At 46.3% G+C, this 14,044-nt stretch overlaps 1 protein-coding gene across 4 annotated transcripts in view; it reads left to right on the top strand.

The window, feature by feature from the left end:
* CELSR1 (cadherin EGF LAG seven-pass G-type receptor 1) overlaps nucleotides 1-14,044 on the top strand; it is a 520,725-nt gene that overhangs the window by 447,386 nt on the left and 59,295 nt on the right. For all 4 annotated transcript variants that reach the window (XM_086967271.1, XM_086967267.1, XM_086967274.1 and 1 more), the window contains exons 19-20: nucleotides 2,000-2,183; nucleotides 3,278-3,421. In XM_086967271.1, the coding sequence (XP_086823397.1) occupies nucleotides 2,000-2,183; nucleotides 3,278-3,421 (328 nt within the window). The remainder of the gene's footprint in view (nucleotides 1-1,999; nucleotides 2,184-3,277; nucleotides 3,422-14,044) is intronic.

Here is a 14,044-nt window from a genome sequence, read left to right as displayed (position 1 = left end):
AAGAGGATTTTTTGCAGTGAATTGTGAGAATGTGATATTTTGAACCCACGTGATAGCGGTGCTTCTCCATCAGCAACAATTCCACTTGCCTGTTCATGGTCAATTTAGAATGTTTCAGTAGCTATCACTTGCTATTGTCCAGTTATAAGATGGTGGACTAATCCCACGTTACTAGGGCTACTCCCTGATCACCGAGGGGTTACAGTTTTCAAACCATGCATCTGTCTCAAGGGCAGCAGAGTTATGCTTCACAGCACAGATCAAGAAACCATCGGTCCAATCAAAGTGAAAAACTATAGTACAAGGGCTAAGCAAGAAGGATTTGTTACAATCAAAATTAGTATCATTATGACCATGTCGAGGTCATTGTGGCCTATCACATGCATATCAGAACTTATTTCAAGATGTGCAGGCGGTAAAACACTGGCCCAGCACAAAATTAGGACTCTAAACTACACATGCTTTTTATGCACAGTTTAATTACAACGAAAACATCTTTTGCAAGGTGATCTTAACAAGAATAACTTAATCCTGCGTGCTTTCTACCATGTTTTTTAGCCACTAAATTGGGTTCACGTTACAACTGGTTTTGGTTCTTTTGCCTATTGTAGGAGGTGCACTGATGTGGTCTGCACTTCCCATAACCACAGAAGCATCCATCGAGTATTCATTCACTTCGAGGGACTTCCTCAGTTGTGGATTCCCTGTGTCTTCTTGGAGTGAAAAGATCTATTTCACCCTAAACTTTTTTTTTTCTACCAACCAGCAGACTATCTTTCGAAGAATTACCTTGCATTCACTTTATAATCTCTCATGCCTTGTGTGTCCTTTTATGTTTTAAGGTTACTGAACGGGCTACATGCTGCATATTGTGTAGTTTTCAACATAAACTATATTCGCTCTTTAAATCAGTGAATCTATGTGAACCCCTATGGAATTAAAAAGTAATTTTTCCGCATAGAAAATGAGTCCTATTACAAGTCGGCCTTTGCAAACTCCGATCTTGTTTTTCTTCCATTGTCTGAAGATTAGCGAGCAAGCTGCTGTGATCTTTCAGCACCTGGCAAAGATAACCTGCTTAGGGATCTACTGTTGCATATGTGAGGGCTGTATCCCAGCAAATCCATGTTCTGGGTCCTTTGCCAAGGTTGATAATGACAAACTCAACCGGATCAGTCGCAAGTAATCCATCCGGGTGCTGATTAAAAGGTGTTCACTCTTTGATAAAGTTGGGAGAAGAACATGCCTGAGAGATTGGTGCGCTTAGTGAATGGTATGGGCTGGATGCATTTTTTCTCATCTTGTCTGAAGTTGCTTGACAATAGTTCTATCAAGGGTCTGATTACAAGTGTTTCTGGACTCCGCCTGCGTACTCACATATCCTGAAGTACTGATATCACAGTGATCAATACTTCTGAGATGCAGAAATACTGGGCCATAATCAATCAATCAGTATTTATAAAGTACAACACTATCGCGCCTAGGGGTATCTTGGCGCTGTGTGTCTGTCGAAGAGCCAGGTCTTGAGTCTCTTTCTGTAGTCTGCCAGCGAGAGGGCCTTTCGGAGCTTGAGGGGAAGGTCATTTCATGTCTTTGCAGCAATGTAGGGGAAGGAGCAGCCCCAGCTGCAACGGAGGCGGGGAGTGTGTGCAAGGGCGAGTGAAGAGGAGCGCAAGCGTCTGGAGGGTTGGTGGAAGTTCAGTCGATTGTTGATGTAGGCAGGTCCAAAGTTTTGTATCATAAATATGGGATTACCTCTGTCCATCCACACCTTTTATCAGACTCGTTCAGGTGGCTTTTCAGAGTTAAAAATAAAATGCAAGTGAGGGCTATCCTACAATTTTGTTTTTCAATATCGACAAGCTAATCGAACTGTCAGCCGAACGTATAATTACTCAGCGCTCATAGTGGTGGTCTGAGTTTCTGCACTCAGAATATGACCTCAGCTTCTCTTTCTGACCATGCAGCTGTCCTTCTTTTCTCCCCTTAACCTCTGCAGAACATCATCCAAGCAGGCAGCGCAATTCTGGATCTTGAAAACAAGGACCACTGGGAGCACATCCAGCGAACAGAAGGAGGCACAGCCCATCTGCTTAAACACTATGAGGAGTATGCCAATAACATGGCGCGAAACATGAAGAGCACTTACATGAAGCCTTTTGTAATTGTCACCCCCAACATGAGTAAGTAGCTTTGTAAGGAGCTTGAGGCTTGGGAGAAATATTCATCTACTGTTACCATATCACCCGAAATCCTATAAAAAAAGTTACATCTACTCTTAAACAGATTGAGCAAAACATCACTGCACATTAATTAGTGACACGCTACATTTTAATTACTGACATCAAGTGTGTGTAGGTTTTACGCAGGTTGTGATAACACAATCTGCTGTGTGGTTGAGTTGAGCAGTCCATGGGAAGAGCATTGTATGTTTTGTTAGAACATTTGTCTCCCTTTGAGGAAAATGTATGAACATTTGGGCAACTAATTGGCCTCTGCTTTTTTGTTTTGAATTGGAGTCAATCTGCCCAGCGTTTTTTCATAATTTCCCCAAAAAGTGTGGTAAATATCATGGATTAATAGTTGACCGTATGCAAAACTTAAATCAAAATTCAGAATTTCCTTGGCTGTATAGAGCTGGTCGTCTTGCTCAATCCACAACATCTAGGGTGTACAAACCTGGGGAAAAGATTGTGGGCCCCATTGTGGAAAACATTGTGGAGGCTAGAGAGAACTGAACGATTCTCAGAGGCGTAGATAGACAATGTCCCTTTGGCCCTCGAAAATATAGCTAACTTTAATCATCATATCAGCAGATGCAACACCTAGTCCACAAACCAATATTCAAATGCTTTGAATGCCTGAGTGTTTGGGTTAGATGAATTATTGCCCTTCACTCCCCTGACCTTATTGTAAACTGGGCACTGGGAATTGTATGTAGATGGCAAAGGCATTTATTTTCACATTTGGGATGTAATCACAAAACTCCTTCAATGTGTTCTCGTAGACTTTATATGTATGTTACGTCTGTCACACTGCCCACTGGTTTTGAGAGCTCAGGGAGTAAGTTATTTTGCAACATTAGACATTTCCTGTTATGCAAAAGGTTCTGCATAGGAAAGTTAAACCAAGAGATGGTGGTCTAGAAAATACATTACCTTATCTGTTTTTTTGACATTTTATGAATTCCTTATCTTAGTGCTGTTTTTTAAATATTTCGTGCATTACTAAATTTAAATCTCTGTAATAATTTAAATACAACATTCTTTTGAAACAGTTATTGCTGTTGACATCTTCAACAAGCTCAATTTTTCTGGAGCCAAGGTACCAAGGTTTGATGAGATTAATGAAGATTACCCCAAGGACTTGGAATCATCTGTTTTGTTTCCTGACACTTTATTCAGACCATCCGATGGAAAAGGTAAAACAAACAAGCAGACTTCTTGTCCAGATATTTATGAAATCACTGTTTATGCTAATGTACAAAACTGAAAAAGGTGATTGAAGCTAAAACACCAGGCAATCAACGTTGAAACTACCATAGATAAGAATGATCAAAAATATATTTTACTTTTAGATCTTCTGTAGTGAATCTTTATAGACACGTGACTGTCATTATGCCTTTATGAGCTCTATTTGTCTTAAGTTTTTTATTGAAATTTGAGATGCAGATTATAATCCACGTGGTGGCAATTTTAGCCTTCATTTAGGGCAACTGGTCGTTGACCTGGCTTTTGCTGGTCCTGTACTTAGGCCTCCCTTCTCTATTCATTCATCTGTGATCTATTTCTGTCTCTATTTCTCAGTCTGGTTGTTTCCTTAATTTACTGTTAAATTTTGTTTTCTATGTTGTAGAAGTATTTCTGTGGTATGTCATGTGTAGTTTGGATTCTGTCATACCCTCTCCAGTATTCCAGCAATGGTGTTCTCATCGCCATTCTTCATACATTCACTCATGCACCCTTTGATTTCAATCTCCCCCTTTCAGTCTTTATTGTTCATTAAATCTGAAGCTTTAAACCTATTTTTCTTCTTTCTTTTCTCTCTGAATAGGAATTCTTTTGCATACTACATGGGTTTGATCCTCGCTGAGAGGCTTGACCGTAAGGTTTTATTTATTTATAACAAGCCTGTATAGAAACGGAGGGAAGATCTGTGTAGTTGGTTTATAAAACATTTATCTATAATAGATTTTGGTTAAGTGCAAAATAAATTAAGCAAGTGACCCAGTATCTTTCTGTTTGGAAGGTTACTCATTAGATCTATCAAATGAGGTAAAACGCTTGGCAAATTTGATTTTAAGAGTTGGAAAGGTCCTGATTTTTTCAGGGGTGTTGTTCCAGAACATGGGTGTTTAGATGATGTAATTAACACAAGGTCTTGTGTCTTGGTGTGAGGTTTCTTGGTGGTTTAATTCCATGTCCATCACTAAAATTATCTGCAAGTATGGCATTCCAGTTGATGATAGTCCTGTATATGAACAGGTCTTGTCATAATATGTAGTTTTCCGAAGTCACTCGATTATGTGTTTTGATATTTTGAAACATGTTATGAGCAATGTGGTTTTCCTTCAATTGTACATTAAAGTTTTTGTGACTAATCAATCTAAAACCAAACTGACTGCGCAAAAGAGGCTTCTGAATGCTTGCCTAATGCATACATCTGTGATGATTTGAATAGACGGTCTAGAAGACCTACTTTTAAAATATGCCTTCAATGAGTCGCTCCTTCCAACATATACTTAGACAATGGCGATATGCAAATCAGCTCTGACCCTGTGCCCCATGGGAACAGTCCAGTCCGAACTACAAAAGCCATGTCCTTCCCAGAACGGAATCAAGCATCCGAGGACCGGACCGGTTTCGAGGTAACACCTCTCATCAGCCCGGCTAGCTTGACTCCAGTGGTGTGGAGTGCCTGGGACCCACGTCTGAGCATCCCCAGCGCACTTATGGCGGCAATTGCAAACAAAACAGGTGATGGCCGGACAGAACGTGGATCAATGTCACACATTCACCCCAGTCCAAAGATCTGGGCCCAAAAAACGATGGATTTGGGCCCAGATCTTTGGACTGGGGTGAATGTGTGACATTGATCCACATTCTGTCCATCACCTGTTTTGTTTGCAATTGCCGCCATAAGTCGCTGGGGATGCTCAGACGTGGGTCCCAGGCACTCCACACCACTGGAGTCAAGCTAGCCGGGCTGATGAGAGGTGTTACCTCGAAACCGGTCCGGTCCTCGGATGCTTGATTCCGTTCTGGGAAGGACATGGCTTTTGTAGTTCGGACTGGACTGTTCCCATGGGGCACAGGGTCAGAGCTGATTTGCATATCGCCATTGTCTAACCCAGGGTGGTGTGGAGTGCAAAAAAACGATGGATTTGGGCCCAGATCTTTGGACTGGGGTGAATGTGTGACATTGATCCACATTCTGTCCATCACCTGTTTTGTTTGCAATTGCCGCCATAAGTGCGCTGGGGATGCTCAGACGTGGGTCCCAGGCACTCCACACCACTGGAGTCAAGCTAGCCGGGCTGATGAAAGGTGTTACCTCGAAACCGGTCCGGTCCTCGGATGCTTGATTCAGTTCTGGGAAGGACATGGCTTTTGTAGTTCGGACTGGACTGTTCCCATGGGGCACAGGGTCAGAGCTGATTTGCATATCGCCATTGTCTAACCCAGGGTGGTGTGGAGTGCAAAAAAACGATGGATTTGGGCCCAGATCTTTGGACTGGGGTGAATGTGTGACATTGATCCACATTCTGTCCATCACCTGTTTTGTTTGCAATTGCCGCCATAAGTGCGCTGGGGATGCTCAGACGTGGGTCCCAGGCACTCCACACCACTGGAGTCAAGCTAGCCGGGCTGATGAAAGGTGTTACCTCGAAACCGGTCCGGTCCTCGGATGCTTGATTCCGTTCTGGGAAGGACATGGCTTTTGTAGTTCGGACTGGACTGTTCCCATGGGGCACAGGGTCAGAGCTGATTTGCATATCGCCATTGTCTAACCCAGGGTGGTGTGGAGTGCAAAAAAACGATGGATTTGGGCCCAGATCTTTGGACTGGGGTGAATGTGTGACATTGTCCACATTCTGTCCATCACCTGTTTTGTTTGCTTTTACTGGTGTAAAGCAGGATGACTACCTGCAGTATGAAAGGGAGCCCAGCCCAGAGCTACATCTGAAGACCAACACACGTCATGGAGCTACTGATCATGCAGCTCGGAGACTCAAGAGGTCCACAACACCCACCGCCACTACCCTCATGGCCCCCCCATCCCCACCCCCACCTGACTACCACCGAGGCAGCGCAGAACAGGAAAGTGGACATTCGGAAAACGGCATGGCCCCTCAGCCACACAATAGTAGAATGTGGGGAGCGGTGGGAACCAAGTATGTGTAAAGGAGGCAAGTCACCCATGAATAAGAATGCACACAATGCCAAGTGTGGCGGTGATGTGCTGGACAGACCTCAGTATGCAGAGCACAGACCTGTCCATGTGGACATATACTGCTGGTGTTTGTAGTGTTGTGGACGGTGGACGCAACCATGTTACATCAGGCAGTGGGGAAGACCTCGGTCATGTAGCTGTGTCGTTCCCCCCCCCCCTGTAAGCGTAAGCAGAGTGGGCTGGACTGGCGTATGCCAGTCCAGCGTAGGAGTGTGAATAAATAGGCCGGGGTTCTCCCAGGATTGCCAACGTGTCTCCCAGGGCGGCGCTCCTCACCCTGCCACGAGGCCGCCGCCGTGACCACCGGCTTCCTCAGCCGATCGCTGGCATCCATGACACAGGTCCCCAGTGAACCCAGCGGCACAGCACCGCTGAGTCATGTCTGTGCTGACTACTGCCTTCGACCTACACTGCGGTCAACAGGGCTCACAATTGAGATTGAGTCGCGATGGCAGATGAGGCAGTCCAGTAGGCAACAGACATTGCTACCAGTGCGGCCCGCCCGGACCATGCATCATCGCAGGCTGCGCTCACTCTGTGCACCACAAGTCAATGCCACGTGGCCTTATTGAGGCAGAATTCAGTAGGCAAAAGACATTGCTCCCAGTGCAGCCCACCCGGATGACGCATCATCGCTGGCTGCGCACCCCTAAGCTCTTCAGGTGCCACTAACTCTGTGCAGCACAAGTCAACATCACGTGGCTGTGGGCTCCTGCTGCCCTCTGGCTCCAGCCTACTCTGCGGTCAGCAGGGCTCACACACATCAAATCCAATCCTAACCTGCTGAGCGCCACAGGTGCCACTAACTCTCTGCACCACAACTCATGGATCCTTTACGATTAAGTGCTGTGGATGCAACAACGTCACCTCAGGCAGTGTGGAAGGCCTGGGACGATGATGATGAAGATAAGGCAGGTGTAACACACCCCACTGCAGCTGCAGAAAAATATCCTGAAGGGACACAATCATTGACAATTTCTTCACATGAGCACACTCCGCTCTGGTGCCCCTACCTCAGTGCGCCACAAGTCATGGACCCTTCTGATTGAATATTGGGTGACCTCTGTGCTTGCTCTGGCTACCTCCATGATGCTTCCCAGTTGTTTGTGTTATGTTGGTGTTTTCTGTTTCCGCTTTAATAGTGATCACTATTCAAGTTGTTGCCAGCACCAACCACTCCCTGAGGGCTGGCTCACACTCACCCCACACCCATCCAGCACAGGCGTCACCGGATATGTGATACTTGGTAATAAAAAGGGGCCGGGCGCACGTGCCAATAGCCAGTTCCACTATCTGTCCAAGTGTGTCCGTGTGGTCATTATGTGTGAATGATGGCCCCAGGCCCTACCACATTCCATTGTGCTGTGGACAGTGGACGCAACGATGTCACCTCAGGCAGTGGGTAAGAGCTTGGACATGTAGCTAAGTCATTTCCCCCTGTAAGCGACTATGTTGCAGGTGATGCAAGTAAATGGGTCGGGGGAGGGAGGAGCAGCTGTGGGGCAACGTAACACACAGTGATGCCACTCATATGCCACATGCAAGACATGTCAAAAATGAATCCCAAAGTCGCGCTCATCCCACCCCACTCCCAATAAGCTACTTCATATTTCATAAATGCATGCAGATTACAAACTTACACTAGGGATGAAATCTCCTTCGTCTGAACTATCAGGGCGGAAGCACCTCCGACCGCGTAATTGCATGTGCCCGGCAACCCCTGACAGATAGTATAGCAGCTGATGCGGACTCCCACACTATGCCCAGCCCGACGAGAGACCAACGTATACACACCCCACACACAGGAGTCCTTGCTCGAAGTTATCTCGCATACAATGGCCTTCACACTTACTCCCACAACATTCCAGGCGTACAACCAGAGGCACACTAAAACAACCCATTGATCCGATATGTGGCATTTCATCCACAGACCTGGTGCAGGTCAGAATAGTGCCGCTTCAAAAAGAGCCACTAATGCAATGGCCGAACATCCTGGACACATGCACAACCCCTGTCACTTGGAACTGTACCGTGCACGAATGCTGCATTTACTGGGGGCACTGCCATTGGCAGTACTGCGGATCAGTTACTGGCTAAGCTTCCTCCTTGCCAACGTCACCTGCGTTCAGCTTGTGTTGCATTGCCGATCGTGCATATTCGCGTCGTCCATGGATGTCTGCCTATACAACAGGACGGTAGCTGAACTGGATTTTGACATGTGTATGTGCACCCCCTGTTGGCCCACGACCAAGACTGTCACCATGATACCCGTTTATGGGATGCCTTGATACTTGGGCATACATGCTGGCAGCTGGACCGAAGAGATTGCACAAATCCTTGTGTGCAGTGACCACATTGAACCGCTCCCCTATTGGGCTATAGTGCTAATTGGTGTAAGGAGGTGGAGGCAGCACATCTGTCCTAACATGCTAATGGATCGCCTCGCCGTCCTGTTTGATGAATTTGACAACGACATGATGTTGGAAATGTTAGCCTATGAAGCTGCAATCGCTGTCATGGACGAGTAACTACTTACTTACCTGCAGCCACAACAGATTGAAACACATTGCCCATGTCCCGCCACCTTGTTGCATCTTGGAGATCTGGTCCCGTATCCCACAACAAAGGTGGACATGGCTGCATTCGCCTGGACTCCGAATACATGAGCGGACAACAACGCTGCTTAATGCACACCTGTGTAAGGTGAAGCACTCCCCCGAAGTGGACAGCGGCGCTTGGGAACGTTCCTCATTCTGACATACTGCTGCATTGGTCTGCATGTTGTGGCACTTGTCTTGCCTGTACTGACAAGCATATGCTAATAAAGTCTACACACCTTCACTTATATTCAACTGTGATGTGTGTTGATTTGAATGACAATGTGTGTCTCAATGCCTATCTGTGTCACGGCCATACATGCGCTTTGATAGCATTACCCAAGGAGTACCTTTTTGTGGAATTACTGTCCCTACATTGATCCATACTTTCATTTTTTTTTTTTTTGATTTTTCAAAAACCTTTATTGAGAGATTCAGCACTACCAGGATACAAGTTTGCATGAAATCAGAGCATCATACATGGTGGATCATTTACAAAACACATCACAAATAAAAGTAGACCGATCGGGCAAAGGCATTATCTAGCACAATGCGGCAAACGCATCATTAAGCCATACATAACTGAATAGTGTAATGTCAGCACCTTAGAGGAGGGAGCAGGTCCGGCTCAAGAGCGTTGGGGACAGGGAAGAAAGTGGCTACTGACCAGCACCGGCGGCCGCCGCGGGCGTTGTGGAGACGGGGAGCATGGGGGAGGCAGTCCGGCTAGGGTGTGAATGGGTATGAAGTTACATCACCAGGGGACCCCATATGTCAAGAGGACTAGATCTAGCAGGCATAAGGTCCCAGAATTCCAATAGTAGGGTCTGACATCTAGAGGCATCTTCAAGCTATTGGGCAAACTTAGGAGCAGGTCTGCACCCCCAACACATGGCCACCCTACTACGTGCAAGGACGAGCAACATTGTGACCAGTCTGCGAGAGGCGTCTGGACAGAATTTAACAAAGCCCAGCAGGCACAACGGTCGGTCAGGCCGAACTGGCGTAGAGGTAGTCTCAGAGATAGCTGCACAAACCTCCCGCCAGAAATCAGACACCCTAGGGCACAACCAAGCCAAATGAACGGAATCTACAGCAGGGGCAGAGCAGCGCAGGCACCGGTCATCAAGGATGAGTCCCAGTTTATGTAGCTGAGCAGGGGTGCGATATACCCTATGTAAATATTTAAAGTGTATAAGACGGAGGCGATAACTGGGAGATCATTTTTTTGTCTGATTACAGCAATTAAGGCAGTCGGCTTGGGAAATGTCCTCACCAAGAGCCTCGAGAGTGGGCATCGACGAGGGAGGCTGGGGAAACGTGGGATGTAACTCCCTGCAGATCGCTCGCAACTTATAAAAGAGCAAAGTGTCCAGAAGACCAGAAGAATCTGTAAGAGAATAGAAAAAATTTCCAGGATATAGATCCGCCAGTGTCGCGAGTCCCAGACGGGTGGTGTGCTTAGACATGCCAGATGGTTGGAGAGGAGGGAAGGTAGGGTAACGTACAATTGGGATAGCATTATCTGATAGCATAGGGAAATTGGAGAGGCAACGCAGTCCCAGCCTGGCCCAGTGCAATGTCTGAACCGTGTCCACCTCAGCTCGTAGGCGAACGGCCGGGGCGAACAGGGCGGTGTTCAGCGGCCAAGGGGCCGCAAGGTCAGCCTTGACCACGACATGCGGCTGATAAGGGGAGGGATGAATCTAAAAATGCAAGAAACTGGCCTGGGCATCCATTCTTTCATTCTTGATTGATCATAGCCATGACACATCTGTGTGAATTGGAATGTTTTAGTCACATTCAGTGGAGTGTTGAAGCTGGACCAGTACAGGGCTATGCAAACCCCACTTTACATTGTTGGCCCGTGAAGGGCCAGATAGAGTCCTTTCGTGATTGACAAGTTCATAGGGCGTGGAAGACTACAGTCCGCAGTGTGATTGCTGTGTCATTGGTAGCCACACCAAATATGGCAGTCAATGTCGAGGTCCAAGGTGAGTGTCGCTCAGTGTATAGGGGGACAGTGGGAGGTGTTATTCCAGAGCATGATGCAGAGGGCAGAACCAAGCTGAACCTGGCCATATGGCGGAGATGAATGTTACCACTTCATTCTAGCCACAAAGCCAGATTCATCCTCATCTTCGTCCTCTGATGTGTCAGGTGCCTCACATGCAGGTGGTGGTGGTTTGTCTGCGTCACTGTGTGGCAGTGACACATGGACGGAGGTGGAAAATCTGCTGCATTGTGTGGCACTAACACATCAGGGGGAGGAGATGTGGATGTAGTAGTAGAACCAGCATCCATCAGCACCAGGCCTTGTGGTGGCAATGCCATGACGAGGATCTGCAGAGCACGGAAGATCCCAGCTACATCTCACTGGTGTGCAGCCATGGCAAACATTCTTTCCGCCTGCATCCGCTCCAAGCTCTCCATCATTCTCCTTATGTGTCCCAACTCACGGAGGACATCGCTGGGGTCACTCTGACTAGACAGTTGTTCTTTGCTCAGAGTCATGACTCCAGCGATGTCAGCCATGGCTTGTTGTAGAGCAAGAAGCAGACAGTGGGTGTCCTTTAGGGACTGTGAGTGGACCTTGATGGGACTTAGACACCCACGTATGGCATCTAGTTTGGCTGCCATGAGGTCGAAGCCTACCTGCAGCTGGTCAGACATCTCCTCCTGGCACCCTAACACATGACGTTGGAAGGCCATGTGTTGGTCGTGTTGGTCCTGGGAGACCGTTGTGGTGGTTGGTGCTTCCTGCTGTGTGGTCTGTGCAGGGGGTGGGGTCTCATGGGTGCAGCTGGACTGCCCTACTCCTGGAGGTGGGGTGCCGGAGCTGTCCCTGAGCTATTGGAGTGCGTTGGTATGGTTGTTGGGGCAGTCCTCTTCATCATCAGTGCTGAGTTGTTGAGTCTGCTCTGCATGAGGTGTTGATTCTCCCTCTGCAATGTGAAGGGGAAATGCAGATTGACATTGTGTTCACATGTATGTTTGCACATTGTCCAAGTTTACTGTCGGACTGCATGGTAAGGTACATTGTGACTGTTTATGAGGAGACGCCTTTTTGAAGTGGGACACTTGGCATTTCTATACCATCAGGGATGTGAGGTTGTACGTGTACATTTTCATCTCACAGTTTCCTGCTATGCCAAATGCGAATGACCATTTTCTACACACAAGCGGCAGCAGTTGTGTCCTCTGTTCTGTTGTGAAAGTGTTGCATTTTGTACCACATTGTTTTCAATGTTGGGGTGCTCTGCATCTTATGGTTGTGGGTGAGTTGCCCCTTCGGCTCTGATTTGGCTGGCCCGTGTCCCTTTCAGCTGTTGTAACCTTCACTTCTGTGCTTATACAGTGCTGAGATGTTGCAGACTTGCATAAATTGGGCTCTTGGTCGAAGTTGTGACTCTTTGGCATGGTTTGTCCGCAGATGTGCTATACTTGTGCATGCGTGCCATTGTGCCCATCTCTCCCCATCCACCCAGCCCCTGGTAGTTACTCACCCTGTTGCTGTTGGCTCAGGTCATGTTGTGCAGTGTCTGGTCCCCCAACTCTTGCCACCGTCTCCCCAATGAAGGTCCTCCGTGGGGCTTGTGGGGTTCTGGTTGTCCTCTGTACTTGCTCCGGCTACCTGCATGGTGCTTTGCATTTGTTTGGGTCTTGTTTGTGTTTTTGGTTGCTGCTTTTATAGTGATTTTGGCCTTCTGACTTGTGGGACTTGCAGGCTGGCGCTGTTTCTCGCTGGATTTTTTTTATCGCCGTTGTGCCAATCACAAGTTTTTTCACGTTGGGTTTAGTTTTTTATTGCCGTCCAGGGACTTTTATCGCAGACATTTGACGCGTTGTCGGGGAAACTATAGCATGTTACCGCCGTATTGAGAATAAGATGTTGACACAGAGTTATTTTCCTGTGATAGACGGCGATATGAAAGATTACGTTAACCGATTTTGGCACTGATTATCGCATGTTCTTGAGAATGTTCCCCCTCAGTTGCTTCATTGTGAACATCACAAGTGTGTATATTAGCACCATGGAACCATTACTAAAAAGGTCTTTTCTTGTAATCCTGAAAAGCTTTTCCTTCATTTGGGGTTATCTACATATTAACATGGGAAATCATTGGCATGGTCTGATCAGATAAGGCAGGGAGAAAAGTAGTAATTTCTGAAAAATTGTATCCAGTGGCAAACATTTACCAGACGTCCAAACAAATACCTTCCATTCTGCGATGGCTCCCTTGAGCCAATTCCATTTTTAAAATTTAAGCACTAAGTCTAAATATAACAATTTTTGAGAGGTGCAGAACTGTCAGTGGATGAGCTTTAAAATGGTTGACAAATTCTAATGAAAATGCTTATTTCTATGCTAAGAGGACCTGATCGAACGAATCGGGCCTCTGCTTCCAATTCTGCTGCAGTATAAAATAGACTTGGAAGACACACTACCTCATTTTAAACTAAAAAAAAGGTTAATATCTATTGATCCACAGTATAACTATTTCCTCCCTGCATGTTCTGCTATTGGTAAAACATTAGTTAAACTCTTTTCTTTCCAAGTACATATTAATTGACTCTAATATATTGTAAGTGATGGCAGGTTTTGTCTCTTAATGCTATGGCCCCCGTTACAGACTGCCTGGTGCAATATGTATTGCATCTGATAAAATGTGATAGCTTTGTTAGAATTTTATCGGGTGTGAGAAATACCACCCAATTACAAGTTTTTCGATGATAATGGAGAATAAAATGTGGATCCAAGATCTGCATGTCCCGGTGTTTCCCTGGTAATTTTTCACTGATAAATATCAGCGGATTAAATTTGCTGAAAGATTGCTTCATAGTCAATTGGAAGAGTTTGATATTTCATTTTCTGAGGGATATAAATATTTTCTAGCGAGATTGCTATCTGTGCTACCCCTAGCTTAGATAGATGAGACGGGAAGTTAGAATAAGGTATATTTGTTAGAAGAAAAGAACATTGAAATATATAG

Source organism: Lissotriton vulgaris, chromosome 1_1, assembly GCF_964263255.1.
Source record: "Lissotriton vulgaris chromosome 1_1, aLisVul1.2, whole genome shotgun sequence".
Classification (NCBI taxonomy): domain Eukaryota; kingdom Metazoa; phylum Chordata; class Amphibia; order Caudata; family Salamandridae; genus Lissotriton; species Lissotriton vulgaris.
This window is presented reverse-complemented; position numbering and strand designations above follow the sequence as displayed.